Raw genomic sequence first — 15,475 nt, forward strand, 5'->3', positions numbered from 1 at the left:
CACCAGGATGTGTGTAAACCCGGCTCTTCCTCCCTGGCGCCCGGGGGAGGCCCCTGCTGTCACACTCCCAGCTGGCAGGAGAGGGAGCTGGCGTGAGGAGAGGAGAGCCAGAGGGAGGCTGGTGTTCCCACGGCTGGAAGTGTGTGTGTGTGCGCGTGTGTGTGCGTGAGTGTGGAGCAGACGTGGCCAGAGAGGGGGCTGAGTGGGTGCTGGGAGAAGGCCCCTGGCCAGGGGCTATGCCAGCAGGGTACAGACTATTTCACCCTGCAATTTGCATCTATTTGCTCTGTTTTACTGGTGGTATAGGGGCTGAGGCCTTTGGTCAGGAGGGAAGGCCCACGTCTGGAATAGCGGGTATAGTGGGAAGCATCTAGAATGGAAGGCCAGTGACCTTGGTTTTACTCTTGCTCTGCTGTGTGGCCCTGGGTCAGTCACTGCCCCTCTCTGGGACTCAGTGTCCACCTCAGAAAAACTGAACGGGGTGAACTCCATGAGCTCTGAGCTCTGTGTCTTTCAGTCCTGGGAGCAGACTTAGACTCTGGGTGGTCTGCGGAGTGGCCTCTGTGAAGGCCAGATCAGAGAAGGGTGGGCTGTGAACCTGACACTGCCCTGTAGCCTGTGGACAGTGCAGGGTAGAAGAAAGGCCATAGACGTTGGAGCCCGCAGACCCCTTGCCTGCACTTGCACTTGGGCAAAGGATTTCATGGTTCTAAGCTCCTCGTTTGTAAGCCTGGAGCGACAAAACTATCTGCTGGAACTGGAGGATCAAAGAAGACAGTGCACATGGTGGCCCAGCCTGGCCTGATGCACAGTGGGGAGTCCAAGTTGCGGCCCAGATGACACAGTGGCACTGGCCTGGCCGTGGGAAGATGAGGAGGAGGCTGTCAGTCCAGGAGGACCCAGAAAGAGTCTGTAGGGGAGGGTTCAGGGAGAGAGTAGGCTGGGGTCCTGAGAGCAGCCGAGTCACCCCAACCCCACCCCCTCCAGCTCCCATCACCACTAGCTCGAGGCCGCAGAGTCCACCTGTGGGTAGTGGGTGCTAGGGGGCTGACTGGGTGCAGAATCCCAGATTGTGGGAGAGGTCAGTTCCCAGGGGAGCTGTGGCCCCAGGCCCCAGTGGCTGGCAGTGTGTGCTGCACTGGCATCCGTCAGCAGGCAGGATGTCCCGAGGCTGCTCCGGCCAGTGTCCCTGCACGGGTAGTGGGCGCTGGAGGAGAAGAGTGGGTCTTGGGGGGCAGTGCCTGGACACTGTGGGTGGAGGGGGCTTCCACTGAGCTGCATGAGCCAAGGGGAGGGACCACGGCCTTGCACAACTCCAGAGGACACCGTTTACTTGATGTAGTTGTGCAAGGCAATGGCTGTGGCCCACGGGGAGGAGATCTGAGACCAGAGAGCTGCGTACCAGGAGCTGAGGAAGGACAAGCATCCCAGGTTAGCAGGAACCCCCTGCATCCTGGGAGGAAGGATGGGTTGGAGAGTGGGTCAGCAGAAGCCTGGGGTAGGGGAGGCTAAAGAGAAGGGAAAGGAGTGCTGAAGAGCAGCAGGTTTCCTGGGAATGTAGGGTGGGTGGGGCGGAAAGGACCCAGGTGTCCGCTTAGCTCATGCTCCTCTTGGGGCTGTCTCTGCCTCACAAGCCTGAAGCTGCCCCATGGATCTCTGTGTCCCGGGAGAGAGGACCCAGGGAGGGCTGGGGCTTCCTCCTGGCCAGCCCTGCAGCCCCTGTGCCCTCAGCGCTGAGCCAGGCTGGCCTGTGCTGCAGAGCTGCGGGCTGTAGGGAGAATGAGTAATGAGCCTTGAGGGGCCTCAGGCCCAGCCCCTGCCCTCGCCCCTCCCCAGAGGCACTGCATAAACCCAGCCTCTGCCCCCACAGCCGGCTCACAGGCACGTGCCTCTGCACAGCACCCCCTCCCTTCCCACACTCTGCCTCCACGTCTTGGCACACACAGACCAGTGGAGTCGCCCCCTCCCGAACTCTCACCCACTTTGCCACCGCCACCCCATCCCCCAACCAGGTAACATTCCTTCTGGCTCTCAGGACCCAGGCGTCTGCCTTCCAGCCTCTGGAGGCCTCCCCACCATCCTTCAGTCTATCTGTCCTTCACCAACTTCCTGACCGAGGGAGACCCTGCCCCTAGGCTTTTTCAGCAAGAACCCCTCTGCCATCTCCCTGGAGAGTATGACAGAGGGACCGGGCTGGGGGGCGGGGCAGGGGAACTAATCCTCTCCCTCTCCCCCAGCTGAGGGGCGAGTGGACAGCAGCAAGAAATCCTATTCCCTCTGCCAGCGGAAATCAATAGCTAATTAATTCCCTCCCCAAAATAGTGTCCGGAGGTGGGGGCAGGGGCTGGGAGAGAGGCAGAGAGAGGCTAGGCCAGGCTTCAGCAGGGGAGGGAGGGAGGACGTCATTTTTCTGGCCACCAGGGCTGTGCCTCTGCTGGGGGTCTCTGGCTGCCCCTACTGGAAGAGAAAGGGTGTCTGGCCTTTCCCTCCCCCAGGCCTGAGGGTTCCCCTCCCCTGCCCTGGGCTGGGGTGGGGGTGCGTGTGTGGGGGGGCAAGGGCGTCAATCAGGCTGGGAGCAGGTGCTGCATTTAATTTGATTGGCTAATTAGCCCGCGCATGTTAATTATCTCCATTACCCAATGAGGAGAGGCAGTGGCAAAGCTATATATAACTTGGCAGCGTTTGGAGGCAGAGGGGGCTGCCTGCCCGGATGGCCTTCCTCCCTGCCTGGGAAGGGGCAGCCATTGGAGAGGCTCTGAGGCAGAATACTTGAGTCCCCATTGGAGCCTATAGGATTGGGGGGCAGCAGGCAGGAGCCAGATGGAAGGACCTGAGAGCTGGGCTTTGGGGGTCTCCTGGAGATGGCTCCCCAAACACTATCGCCAGCCTCCTGAGGCCTCCTCTGCCTCATCTTCCTTCTGCACCCAAGTCACTCCAACCATCCCTGCCCTCCTGTGACTGCTCACCCCCTCGCTCTGGTTTTTTAGGGGGCTCCTAGCTTTCTTTTTCCCTTCATACCCCAGCTTCCTCCCACGTAGGAAGGAACCACGCCCCTCCAACTTTCTCCAAGTCACCCCTCTTCTCTTCTTTTGGTCTCCACCTCTCTGAGCGACACCTGTGGCTGTGCTGCCCTTTGACTCTTTCATGGAGACGCTGGAGTTGGACAGATGTGGATCTAAGCTCCAGTTCCCCGATGACTGGCTGTGTGACCTTGGGCAAGTCCCTAAGTCCCTAGACTATGTGGGCTTCCCCAATGGTTAATGGGAATAATGGGACTTCTCAGAGTGATTAAGTAAAACAACATTTGTAGAAATGCCCAGCATCCGGGGCCTTGACAAATGCTGTTTGAATTTGGTATTTAATTTTCTCTATCTTCTCTTTCCTTTTCTTCCCATCAGATCCCCTTTCTCCTCCATTCCTCTTCCGTCTCTGTCACTTTTCCTGTAGTTCCTCTCCTTCCTTTCCTTTCCCTTCAATCTTTCTGTCTCTTCCTAAACTCAGCCCCTCCCTGCTTCCCTCCCAGGCTTCTCCCCATCTCCTTCCCTTCCTCCCTCCCCAAAATAAAATCAATGCAATATTCAGGAGGGTTGTTGGATATAAATAATTACGACTCGGAGTTTAACGAGATGCAAATTCCCCTCCCTGGCGTGGGGTATAAATTGCTCTCTGACAGCCCGTTACAAGGGTAATCATTTCAGAAAGGCAATTTTATGCAAATGAGCCTGCCTGCCTCCTGGTGGCTCCCCCAGCCCTGGATGGGGAGGGGGGTGGAACTGAGGGGTGAAGAGAACCCAAGTACTGGGACCAGGTCTGAGGCTGAGGACTGGGAGCTGGAGATCGAGTGTGACAGACATTTAGGTTCAGGAAGGATCTGGGCTGGTGAGCAGTGGGCTTGGGGCCCAGGAAGGGGTGAGTGTGGTTTGGGGGGAACTGGAGACATGGAATCAGATGCCTGTGTCCTTGCATGGATGGATAGGGCTTGAGGCCTGGACGCCTGGGTCCTGGCTGACTTCTCTCCCTTGCCCCCTTCCCAGCCGGGTTACCCAGTGATACCATTGACGAATTGGCATTTAATTAATCCCAGTGAATTACTTAGCAACTTCATTATCCAGCATCAGGAGCTGATGAGAGAGAGCCGTGGCTGGTGGTGGGAGCCACGCAGAGGTTGAGTGGCTCAGAGATGAAGGGACTGGGGTCACCAGCTGGAGAACCTGTAGGTCTCACCCAAGGAGCTGGCACTGGTCCTGAAGGGAGGCAAGGGTGAGGACATCTGGGTTGGGTTCCCACTGGACTCTAAGGTGTTACTTCCTCTCCTGTCCACATCTCAAACCAATAATGCCCCTAGTGAGTGCCATCTCTCCCCAAATGTTGGGCCCCCAGTACTCCCGTCCATGGTGGTATCTCTTGCTCTGGGTTCTATCCAGGTCAGGGCAGGCTCCTCAGGTCGTAAGGGGAAACAATTGGGCGCCTGCTGGTGTAATGGGGGAGCCAGACACCGACGGCTTCCCCTCCTCTGAGCTCCTCCTTAACCCTTTCGTCTCTGTTTCCCCGCAGGCATCCCTCCCTTGTCTTCCGTCGGAGCCCGCAGCGGGGGAGGGGCGCCTCCGCCGCCGCCGCCCAGGAAAGCCGGCACCTGGGCCTCTGCGAGCCTCGCCCCGTGGCCGGGCCCATGGCACTGTGAGCCGGCGAGGGAGCCCCGCTCGGCGCGGGGGGCGCCCGGCCCCCTCCCCGCCCCATGCGCCCGCGGCTCTAAAGCCTGAGCGGGGCCGGGGGCCGGGCGGGGCCGGGGCCGCCGGAGGCATGGCGCCTGGGAGCCCGTGGCGGCCGCCGTCGCCGCGGCTGTTGCTGCTGCTGCTGACGCTGGCGGCGGGCGTGGCCGGCCTGGAGTTCGGCGGCGGCCCGGGGCAGTGGGCTCGCTACGCGCGCTGGGCGGGCGCGGCAAGCAGCGGAGAGCTCAGCTTCAGCCTTCGCACCAACGCCACGCGCGCGCTGCTGCTCTACCTGGACGACGGCGGCGACTGCGACTTCCTGGAGCTGCTGCTGGTGGACGGGCGCCTGCGGCTGCGCTTCACGCTCTCGTGCGCCGAGCCGGCCACGCTGCAGCTGGACACGCCGGTGGCCGACGACCGCTGGCACATGGTGCTTCTGACCCGCGACGCGCGCCGCACCGCGCTGGCGGTGGACGGCGAGGCCCGCGCCGCCGAGGTGCGCTCGAAGCGGCGCGAGATGCAGGTGGCCAGCGACCTGTTCGTGGGCGGCATCCCCCCCGACGTGCGCCTCTCGGCGCTCACGCTCAGCACCGTCAAGTACGAGCCGCCCTTCCGCGGCCTCCTGGCCAACTTGAAGCTGGGCGAGCGGCCTCCCGCGCTGCTGGGCAGCCAGGGCCTGCGCGGCGCCGCCGCCGACCCTCTGTGCGCGCCCGCACGCAACCCCTGCGCCAACGGCGGCCTCTGCACGGTGCTGGCCCCCGGCGAGGTGGGCTGCGACTGCAGCCACACGGGCTTCGGCGGCAAGTTCTGCAGCGAAGGTGAGCCCGGGGGAGCCGCCGCGGGGCGCCTGGGCGCGGGCGTGCCCCGGGGACTGCGAGGGCGAGTGAGAGTTTGTCCCGGCACGGGGGGTTTCGAGACGTGGCCCTGCGAGGGCATGTGAGCACTCCTGTGCCGAGGAGAGGGCGCGTGCGGTTAGCCAGGGAGCCGGGGAGCTGCCGGGGAGGCGGATGGTGTGGGCGTGGCCAGCGTGGGTCCTGTGTGGGAGTGGCCAGCGTGGGGCCTGTGTGGGCGTGGCCAGTATGGGCCCTGTGGCAGGCTGTGAGTAGGACTATGTAGTCAGGTCCTGTAAGGGGCTGCGAGAGGATGGGGGTCTGGCGCTTGAGGGCGTGTGGGTCGAGTGGGTGAGGTGAGGCGCCCGTGAAGGCTTGTGGAAGTGATCGGTGTGGGCGGGGCCTATTAGAGACAGTGGGTGGGGACCTGTGGGCGGGGCCCGGGAGGGCTCGTGACGGGCTGTGGGCGGGGCTTATGAGGACAGGGGGCGTGGTTGTCCGGGTGGGCGGGGCCGCGCTGCGGTTCGCATTCTGTGAGCGTCGGGCGGTGAAGGGCGGGAAGCGCGGCCTGAGGACAGACGGCATGGCCGGTTGAGGGCCGAGGCGTGAGGAGAAGGGCAGACGGCGCGGGCGAGGGCGGGCGTGGGCGAGTAGGGATTGCGAGGCTGTGAGTGCACGCCCTGGAGGGCGGGAACCGACTGTTTCCTTCTCAGCACAGAATGGGCAGAGAGTGAAGGAGACACGTGGGAGAGGGGGGCTGAGGCTTCCCAGGCCCATGACTAGGAGTTGACGGTTTCGGTGAGGGGCAGAGAAATGGTTGGGCGTCTCTCCCGGTCGGAGACGGGGAGTGGCGGCCTCTGTTTCAAACGTCGGAGCCCTTGGGAGCGTGGGGTCTGGTCAGGAGACCAGTGGGCTGGGCAGGGGTTGGTAGGACCCCGGATTCGGGGATTGAGTAAGAAATAGGGGCTTGACCGGGAGGTTGAAGGGAGGGAGAGGCTTGGCCAGCTCCCCAGGTGTGAGGGGCAGAGATGGGTGAAGTGGGGGGCACGGTTGCAGGTGGTGCCAGGCTGGGGCAGGCTGTGGTTTTAGTGGGGCGGGGGGGGGGGGGGGGGGGAAGGAGAGACTTTAGGCGCCTGTGTGCTTTGGTCTGGTTGGGGGGTGAGGGAGGGGGTCCCCATCAGTTTGGGGGCGGGGCACGTGCATCTCCTTCACCCTTGGTCTGTGGCATCTGTTTTCCCCGCGAGTGTCTGCACAGACATGCATCCGTTTCCTCCACTACCCTGAGAGGCTGTGGGCCATTCAGCTGTCGTGCGTGTGTCTGCCCTCCAAGAGGTCGAGTCATTTGGGGAGTGTGTGCACGTGCAGGTGTGTGCCCACAAACTAGTGTGGCCCTGGCCCTGCTTTGGGGATGGGGGTCCTCGAGGCTGGGAGCATGTGGACAGCCATGGGAGGAGCCGAGTCTGCAGGTGTGGCTCTGGGTTTGGGAAGTCTGTACTTTGCAGAGTATTTTGGTTGTGTATCTGTAGTTGTGCTAGAGGAATACATCAGGAAGGGTCTGGGATTGCTTTTGTGGGGTTATTCATCCGAGGTGGGGGGATATATGTCCAGGAACCGCGTATATTAAGTTAATCTGATGCCTTCTCGCCTTTTCTCCAAGGAGTTCAGGTGCTTCCTAAACTGTGAAGTTGTGTGTCTGTGTGTGTCTGCCTGCCTGCAGAGGCCCATGAATCTGACAATGTGCATATTATGTGTGAATGGGTCTGTTTGAATAGTAGCACTTACAGATAGAAGTCCAGTGCCTAGTAGAGTGAGTGGTACACAAGTGTAAGGGTGTGTGCTCATGTGTAGGTACCCACGTGCGTGTGTTTTGATGTGAGACCTTAGTAAGACACCTGGACTCTATGGGGAATCTTTCTTTCCACGACCTTCAACTTGATGCTCTGGTCCCTGTGACTCCTCCCCTCCAAGCCTTCCTAAGAAAATAGGATGAACCACCCTTCTAACTTGATGGAAGGGAAATTTGAGCTGCAGAGAAGTGCCAGTAACTAGTCAGAATTGGGCCTGGGTGTATGAAAAATGCAGCCAGAGACTCTCTGGTCAACCTGAACCCTTGTATCCATTCCCTGAAAGGATTCATCAGCCAGAGGCTCGCAGCAAGCCAAAGTGTGTGCTTCCAAATGCAAGTTGTGTGATTGTGTGTCTGAGATGTATTTAGGTACCTGTGTGTGAGAAGGATGGTTGTGTGCATCATATGAGTGGGCTGGATGTGTACCAGATGATTGTTTGTGTCAGCTGTGTTGAAACTGTGAGAGGCGGCTGCATATCTGACCCATTGTGTGTGTGTGTGTGTGTGTGTGTGTGTATGTGCCATATCTGTTGAGAGAGTGGTGCTTTGTCTGTGATAAAAGGGCAGGAATATTCATCTCTCTATTTCCTGCACCTAGTATAGTACCAGACACTCAGTGGGTGTTTGATAAAGATTTGTGGAGTGAATGAAGAGATATTAATAGGTATTTGAGAGAATAAAGGGTTGGGTAAGGCTGTATGAGTACATGGAAATATGTATGTGTATATTTTCAGATATATGTTGTGGGTGGGCGTGGGGGTTGTAAACTCCAATTATGCCTGGAGATGACAGGCACAGTGACAGCCCTGCTGATTCCCCTCCCCCCCGTGACCTCATTCCCTCTCCTTACATTTGTTCCTTCTTTCCTGGGCAGCTTTTGTAATATCCTGTGCTCATTACGCTTCTAGTACATTCTCATCCTGCCAAGGGGGAAAGGAATGGGCTCCCACTCCTGGGCCTTGGGGTTGGAGGAGGAAGACTTTAAGGGGAGCAGGCCTGTCTCCTGATCTCTGAGACGGATCTGGGGGCCAGAGGCCCCAGGCTGCCCTGGAAGTTAGTTACTTCATTATCTGCTTTGAGTGGTTCTCAACTTTTTCTGAGATTGAGGACGTTTTAAAAAGTCAGTAATTCACAGGACCCCTTCCAAATAGTATTTATTTTTATATCTGTTTATTGTGAAAATAGATGACTCAAAGCTACTATGAATTCAGGAAAGCTTTTAGATGACTTTGATGCTATATTTGCTATTGTGGTTAATCAAATCAAATATACATTAGAAAAAATAGTCTTAGCTTCATATGCAGGATGTACCAGTCTGCCTTTAGGTGTCTGCTGTGCGTGTGGATTTGTGGCTCCTTTGGAATCCCCCCGCCTTCCTGGGTCTGGGCTTACCCATTGACTGAGAGCCTCCATGTTAGGAAATTTGCTTTTTTTCCCTGAGGGGGATCTGATCACAGGGTTGAAGACAGGGCTACATATGAGTAACTGTGTGTGCAGACCTGTTGCCGATTATCTGCCAAAGCCAGGTTAAGGGAGACTGGGATTTTGCAGGGGTTTGCATATGAACTCCTCCTCCCGTCACTCATGTGTGTGGAGAGAGGTGATCGAGGAAGAAGCGTGTGCAAGTGTGTGTTGGAGACCTCATGTGGAGCGGGGGTGCAGTTGTATGGGACGGAGTGTCAGGTGTGTACCTCGCTTGGGAGAGAAATATGGAACTAGTGGGAATGCGTGTGCTGGCAGAGGGGTAGATGCATGCATCTCGTGTGTGTGTGTGTGTGTGTGTGTGTGTGTGTATGTGTGTGTGTGTGTTTGCTGAGGAAGATTTGCCCTGAGCTAACATCTGCTGCCAATCTTCCTCTTTTTTTCCCTTTTTTATGTGAGCCGCTGCTCACAGACGAGTGGTGTAGGTCCGTGCCTGGGAACCAAACCTGGGCTGCCTAAGTGGAGTGCGCTAAACTTAACCACCAGGCCGCCGGGGCTGGCCCTCATGAGTGTGTTTTATAAGTTTGTTGGTGATTTAGTTCAACAGGTAGTTATCAAGGCCTCCTTTGGGATAGGTCTTGTGATATGGGCTGAAGGGGAGTCAGAGATAAATAAGATGCTGCTCTGGGAGTTGCCTTATTGCTTAACTGGGGAAGCAGCTATAAAGCAGTCCAGTGTGTGGTTAAGAGCACACATTCTGCCGCCAGACTGCCTGGGCAGTCACCTCGGACTCTGCCCTGGTTTCCTTATCTGTAAAATGGGGATAATAATAGTACCTACCTTATAGAGTTGTTGTGAGAATTAGTTAATTCATGTGAAGTGCTTAGAACAGTGCCCGCCACATAGAAAATGCTCCATCAATAACAGCAAAAGAACAAAACAAAATAGTGTGGCATATGCCCGAAGAGATGCTGCGAGGCAGTGTAGCTTAGTGGTTAAACCACAGACTTTTGTGGCTCAGATCTGGGTTTAAATCTGACTTCTCTACTCACTTGGCCTGTGCCAGCAGATGAGTCCCTAACCTTCAGACTAATTTCTCCTTACCTGTAAAGTGGGGGTAAGCGTGCTTATCTCACACGTTTGTGGTGGGAATTAAACGAGTGTCTGGTTCATAAGTGGTGAGTAAATGATAGTTACTATGATAAGTGGGGTGCTCTTGGGGTTTTGAGGAAGGGAAGAGTTTATAAGTTGGGGGATCAGTAATAACAGGCGTACTGTTTAAGATTGGCCATGAGCATTGATTAGTAAGCTTGGTTTGGGGGATTCACTCCAAGCAAAGGAACCGGTAAGAACAAAGGCCTGGAAGGGAGGAAGTGTCTGTCATATCGGTAGAGGGGCACCAGAGAGTACGGGGAATAAATAGTGGAATCTAAAACAGGAGAGGCAGGTTGAGCCAGGTCTTGGATTTTTGAGTGAAATCATGCAACAAGCATTTATTGGATGCTGACTGTGTACAGAGGATTGGCAAACGGAGCCACAAAAGAATTTTGAGCAGGTGTATGAATAATAAGAGCTGTATTTCTGAAGCTGGGAGTGAGGTGTAGAATGGATTATAGGGGGCAGAGTTAGGCGGTGGAGAAATCAGTTGAGAGAGAGTTCAGGAAAGAGATATTGAAGGCCTGAAGCTCGGGGGTCTTGGGGAGTGGCGAGGAAGGGTGGTGGCAGCTGTGGTGGCGGTAGGCTGAGACTGAAGCTGGAGGACTCTGCCTCTTGCATGTGGAGGGGCCGGGGAGGGCTCAGAGAAGAGGAGGTTTCAGGTTTGCATGGTTGGGAGGATGGTGGAGGGGTGCAAGGAAAGGGGGAAGTCGGGAGGGGGAGCAGGTTTGGGCCACAGATCCCGCACGTGTTGGGTTGTGCTGCCCCTTGGCGGTTCCTGGACAGAGGTGTCCAGGCAGTTGGAAATGAAACACGAGAGCTTTGAGTTGAAGGCAGGGCTGCAGCTGGAGACCTGGACGCCACGTGCGTGGAGAGAGAGTATTTGTAGCTCTGGGATCAGATGAGGTGGCCAAAGAGAAGGTGGACAGACTTCAGAGGCACATACACTTGGGAGGAGGAGGGAGAGGAGCGGCTGTAGACACGGGCAGTTAGAAAAAAGAGAATCGGCTCACACAGTCACGGGAGGAGAGAGCGGGGCCTCACAGCCAGTGAGCATTTGCCAGGTGCCCTGACTGTTTTATCTCATTTAATCCTCATGACCACCACATGAGATGTAGGAGCTGGGATCTGAACTCTGAGCTGACCTCAGGGCCTGTTGTTCCCTCCCTTCTCCATGCTGCCTCCAAAAAGGAGAGGTGGTCAGCCAGCTGTGTTCGTGGGTTACCTGTGTTTGGTTTATTGGGGTCCTTAGGCACAGGGTTTCATCAGAAACCACTAACCACCCCAAATTCCTCGGGCCACAGCTTCTCCCTTAAGCCAGTGTGTGATGAGGGCGTTTGTGTCTTTGTCGGCCAGCCCGTCCGGCACTGAGAGAGCAGTGGAAATCGATCAGTAAAATCCCAGCCTTCCGGAGCCCTCGGGGAGGAACTCATTATGCCATTAAAACACAGAACTCACCAACATTTAAACCATTTCAGATGGAAATCTCTCTAAAATATGTTACACACCTCTCTGCCTCCCGAAGCATAATATTTGGAATGTGTTTTAACCTTTTCCGGATGACTCAGGATGTTGTGATTCCCCTCAGGTATTGCACTGGGTCTGTCACGCAGTGGTTCCCTCGTTGAGGTTTGTCCCTGCCGGAAATAGATGCCTGACTGCTGTACTTTTGCGTTCTTATATTAACTTTTCCTCATTTTTCCACCTCCGCCCTTAGGAGGAGCTGCCAGGTAGCGACTCATATCCATCTCTCTCTCTCTCTGTTTGTGAACTTGAAAATCAGCGTTCCCAAGCATGCTAGAACTGTATGTCGCTCACAGTAAGTGGATGCTGGGTAGGGTCTGAGAGGCTCTCCTATGAGAAAATAGCAATTTTTTTTTTTTTTTTTTGCTGAGGAAGATTGGCCCTGAGCTAACATCTGTGCCAAGTTTCTGCGGTTGGAAACGGCTCCAGGCAGAATGGACTGCTCAAGAGAGTGGTGTGGAGAGCGACAGCTGTAACAACCTGGAGACGAGATAGATGCTCCCAAGGAAAGCCTCCTATGGCAGAATGGCTGAGAGCATGGGCTGCCTGGGTTTGAATCCTGGCTTTGCTGCTCTCCAGCTGTGTGAACAGGGGCAATTTCCTTAATGGCATTGTTCTTCAATGCCCTACTCTGTAAAATGCAGGTTATCATGTTGTTGTAAGGACTAAAAGAATTAATATATGGGAATCCTTGAATGTGCCAGGCACTATTCTAAGTGATCAATGAATGCTGCCAGGATGATTAACCCGAGTGGTCAGGGAAGGCTTCAAGGAGGAGGTGGGGCTTAGCTAGATCTTGAAGGATGACTGAATGAGATTTGTGGAGGTGGAAAGAAAAGGGCAGGGCTTTCGCTCCAGGAAAACAGTCTAAATATGGAGTCTGGGGGATGTGAGTCTGGTGTATCAGGGGCTGGTGAGGAGACCAAGATGGTTGTGCTTTGTGGGAGATAAAATCAGAACTATAGATTAAAGTCGGCTTCTAGAAGTTTGACTTCCAGGCCAAGAATGTAGCCCATTGGAAATTTTAATAGATTTGAGTTCAGATTTTGATTCTGTCCCTCACCAGCAGTGTGACCTTGGGCAAGCTTCTTCCACTTTCTGAGCTTTGGTTTCCCCACCTCTACAAGGGAGTAATAGCGGTATCCATCGACGAGTAGGTGTGGTGAGAGAAAGCCAGGCACATTTGAAGTGCCTCTTACATGAGAAGTGTTTTTTATTATTCATTCAACAAACACAGGCATGCCTTTTTCTGAGCCAGAAACTGTGCAAGCAGCTGGATATAGAGAGATGAATGAGACATTGTCCTTGCTCATGGATATCTCACAGTCCAGTCAGCAGACGTGGAAACACGAAACAATAGAGATCTGAGCAGTGAAATAGTAACACAGTGCACCTATCAAGAGCTGGCACAAAAGAGGGGCGGCTAGCTCCACCTGGGAGGTCAGTTCAGAACACAGTCGGTGGTATGTATATTGACCTCGTCTTAAAGTGAGTGGACTTTCTCAGCAGCTAGGGTGAGAGGAGTGGGGATGGGGAAGGGCGTTTCAGGCCAAGGGAACAGTATGTGCAGAAAAGCGGCATATTAGGGAAATGGGAATAAACTGGGTATGGCTGGAGCCTGGACTGTCACAGGAAAGCAGGTTGGAGGGAGGCGTGGGCATGGCCAAACTTGGAACGGACTTTCCTGAGAAGGTAGGACTTTGTCCTGTAGGCACTGGGAAGCCTTGAAGAGTTTTAAGCAGGGTCGTGACTTGGTTGGACAGTTTGGGCGGTGGTGGACTGTGAATTGCAGGGTGAAAAGACTGCCAGGAGGGGGAGGTCATTTCAGAGGCTTGTTAATGTTCCAAGGAGAGGCTCTGATGAGGGTCTGGCCTTGGGGCCGTGCTAGTGGTGATGGAGGGGCTTCTGATCAGGGAGAGCAGGCAGGAGGAGAGGGCTTGCGGGGGAAGCGTTGTGAGGTCCATGTTGGACGTGTGGAGGATGAGAAGCCCAGGAGACACTCGGGCAGAGCTTCTCTGAGGGCAGGTGGATATACAGGTCGAGAGCACAGAAGAGAGGTTTGTACCAGAGCCACTGAAAAGTTCTGAGTGTGTGTGCGTGTGTGTGCGTGCGCGTGTGCGTGTTGATCACAGCAGTGTTGAGTCAGGTGTATCTGGTATCTGTGCCAAGAGAGCCAGGCTGCGGATGGGCAGGGAGACCAAACCAGAGGAAGCTATTGCAGAAACCAGGGCTGAGGGGTGAGGGTTTTGGCTCTGATGACCTAGGAGCACAGTGGCCGAAATCAAAGGTGATTTTGTGCTGCTCGGTAAGTTTTTGTCCGAAGGAGGTAGATAATACCACCGAGCTCCTGAAGATTGCCCTGTGGCTGATGCATGACGATGCATGTTGAGGGTCTGTACGGTGCCTGGCATGTGGCTAATTAATGGGATCAATGGAGCCTGGCAGAGTGTGGGGCACATGGTGGGTGCTCAAGAAGTGTTGATTGAAAAGAGTGCCTTTGCCAAACGCAGGGGAACAAGCCCTTTGTTGCGGGGGTGATGTCCATCCAGCCTGGCTTTAGTGGTGGAGTTTGGATGTCAGAGGGGACGCGCACGGATGCAGGACGGGCACCCGGGGAAGAGGTGGGGGCTGCAAATACAGACGGGGGAGTCCCTGAGCCACGAGGGTGAGCTATCGCCAAGGAGGGCGGGGAGAAGAGAGGGGAGCGTGGAGGGCGCGGGACTGAGCCTGGGGGGCCATGATGGCAGGTGAGGGGCGCAGGGGAATCAGCAGAAAGCAAAGAGCAGCAGAGAAAGAGAGGTCAGTGAGGCTCTAGGCGCCATCTGGCAGAAGCCCGGAGAGGGAAGACTCGTGACCCACAGTTGTGGCAAGTGGGAGTACTTTTTGAAATACCCACCAGCTTGGATTATCTGGAAATCGCCGTGCCTCCTTGTTCGTGAGGAGATGTGAGGAGATGATTGTGCTGGCCCACCAGGGCCTTAACACTCTGGGGCTAAAGAGATCCCGACGTAGGGCTCCTCTGAGAGCCCAAGGGTTTTCCCCCGGGCTCCTTCCTAGCCGGCACCACCCCCTGGACCCCCCATAAATGTAATGTGATTCAGTTTCTTTAAGAAAATCATTGTATACACAGCTTTTGGGGGATGCAGCTGTCAGGTAAAAGAAGCTCTGTGCTATATAGAAGTGTGTTTGTAACACATGGAGCTATGTAAAGGTTTGTGTGTGTAGGTTTAGAGAATGGAAGACAGATAGATCGATAGAAAAAAAGGGAACTGTGTTCATTGTGGGGTGTGTGTCTTTAGCCCCCAGAGGGAGTGTGGGGCAGCGGTGGTGGTGCATGCACCTAACGTTACGTATTAGATCACTGTGTGGGCACTGATTCTGCATTCCACCTGTGCGTGTGTATTATGGGAGTGGTATAAGGTAGTATGAATGACCGTGTGTGTTTCTGGAGTAGAGCTAACCCCCTAGGAGCAAATGAGCAGTAACACAAAATGAGGCTGGAGGTAGGAGGAGACGGTGTGCGCGTGCGGGCGTGAGTGTGTATGGAACGGCTGTTTGTGGTATGTGTGTGTGTCCCAGGGCCCACAGGCGTGTATGTGTGCGTCTTTCCCCACTGGGTCTGTGTGTTTGCAGGTTGCGCTGTTTCTCTCCCCGCCTGTTGCTTCCTCTACAGGCCCCCAGTAGGTGGGCATGTCAGAAATGTCTGGAGAGGGGGTGACTTGGCCCTCATATAGATCAGACCAGAGCACAGCCTGCTTGAGGAGTTGTAGCTTAGTCAAAGGAACCGCCTTCATCCCCCCTTCCCCCTTGCCCCATTTGGTGAGCCCCCAGGCCAGGCCCGGGCAGGCCTCAGTAAGTGAGGGCTGACTGCCCAAAGGCTGTGGTGACCTAGGGATGGCCCAGTCTGGCCCACTGAATTTTGACCCCCTCCCATCACTGAAGTGGCCCATCTGGCCTGGGGGCCCTTTGCCTCACCCAGCTACTAAGGA

General features: G+C 55.6%; 1 protein-coding gene across 11 annotated transcripts in view; it reads left to right on the forward strand.

The window, feature by feature from the left end:
- NRXN2 (neurexin 2) overlaps positions 1–15,475 on the forward strand; it is a 108,082-nt gene that overhangs the window by 5,063 nt on the left and 87,544 nt on the right. For all 11 annotated transcript variants that reach the window (XM_058526530.1, XM_058526532.1, XM_058526522.1 and 8 more), the window contains exon 2: positions 4,555–5,527. In XM_058526530.1, the coding sequence (XP_058382513.1) occupies positions 4,801–5,527 (727 nt within the window). In that variant the 5' untranslated portion in view covers positions 4,555–4,800. The remainder of the gene's footprint in view (positions 1–4,554; positions 5,528–15,475) is intronic.

The sequence above is a fragment of the Diceros bicornis genome, chromosome 31, assembly GCF_020826845.1.
Source record: "Diceros bicornis minor isolate mBicDic1 chromosome 31, mDicBic1.mat.cur, whole genome shotgun sequence".
NCBI lineage: Eukaryota > Metazoa > Chordata > Mammalia > Perissodactyla > Rhinocerotidae > Diceros > Diceros bicornis.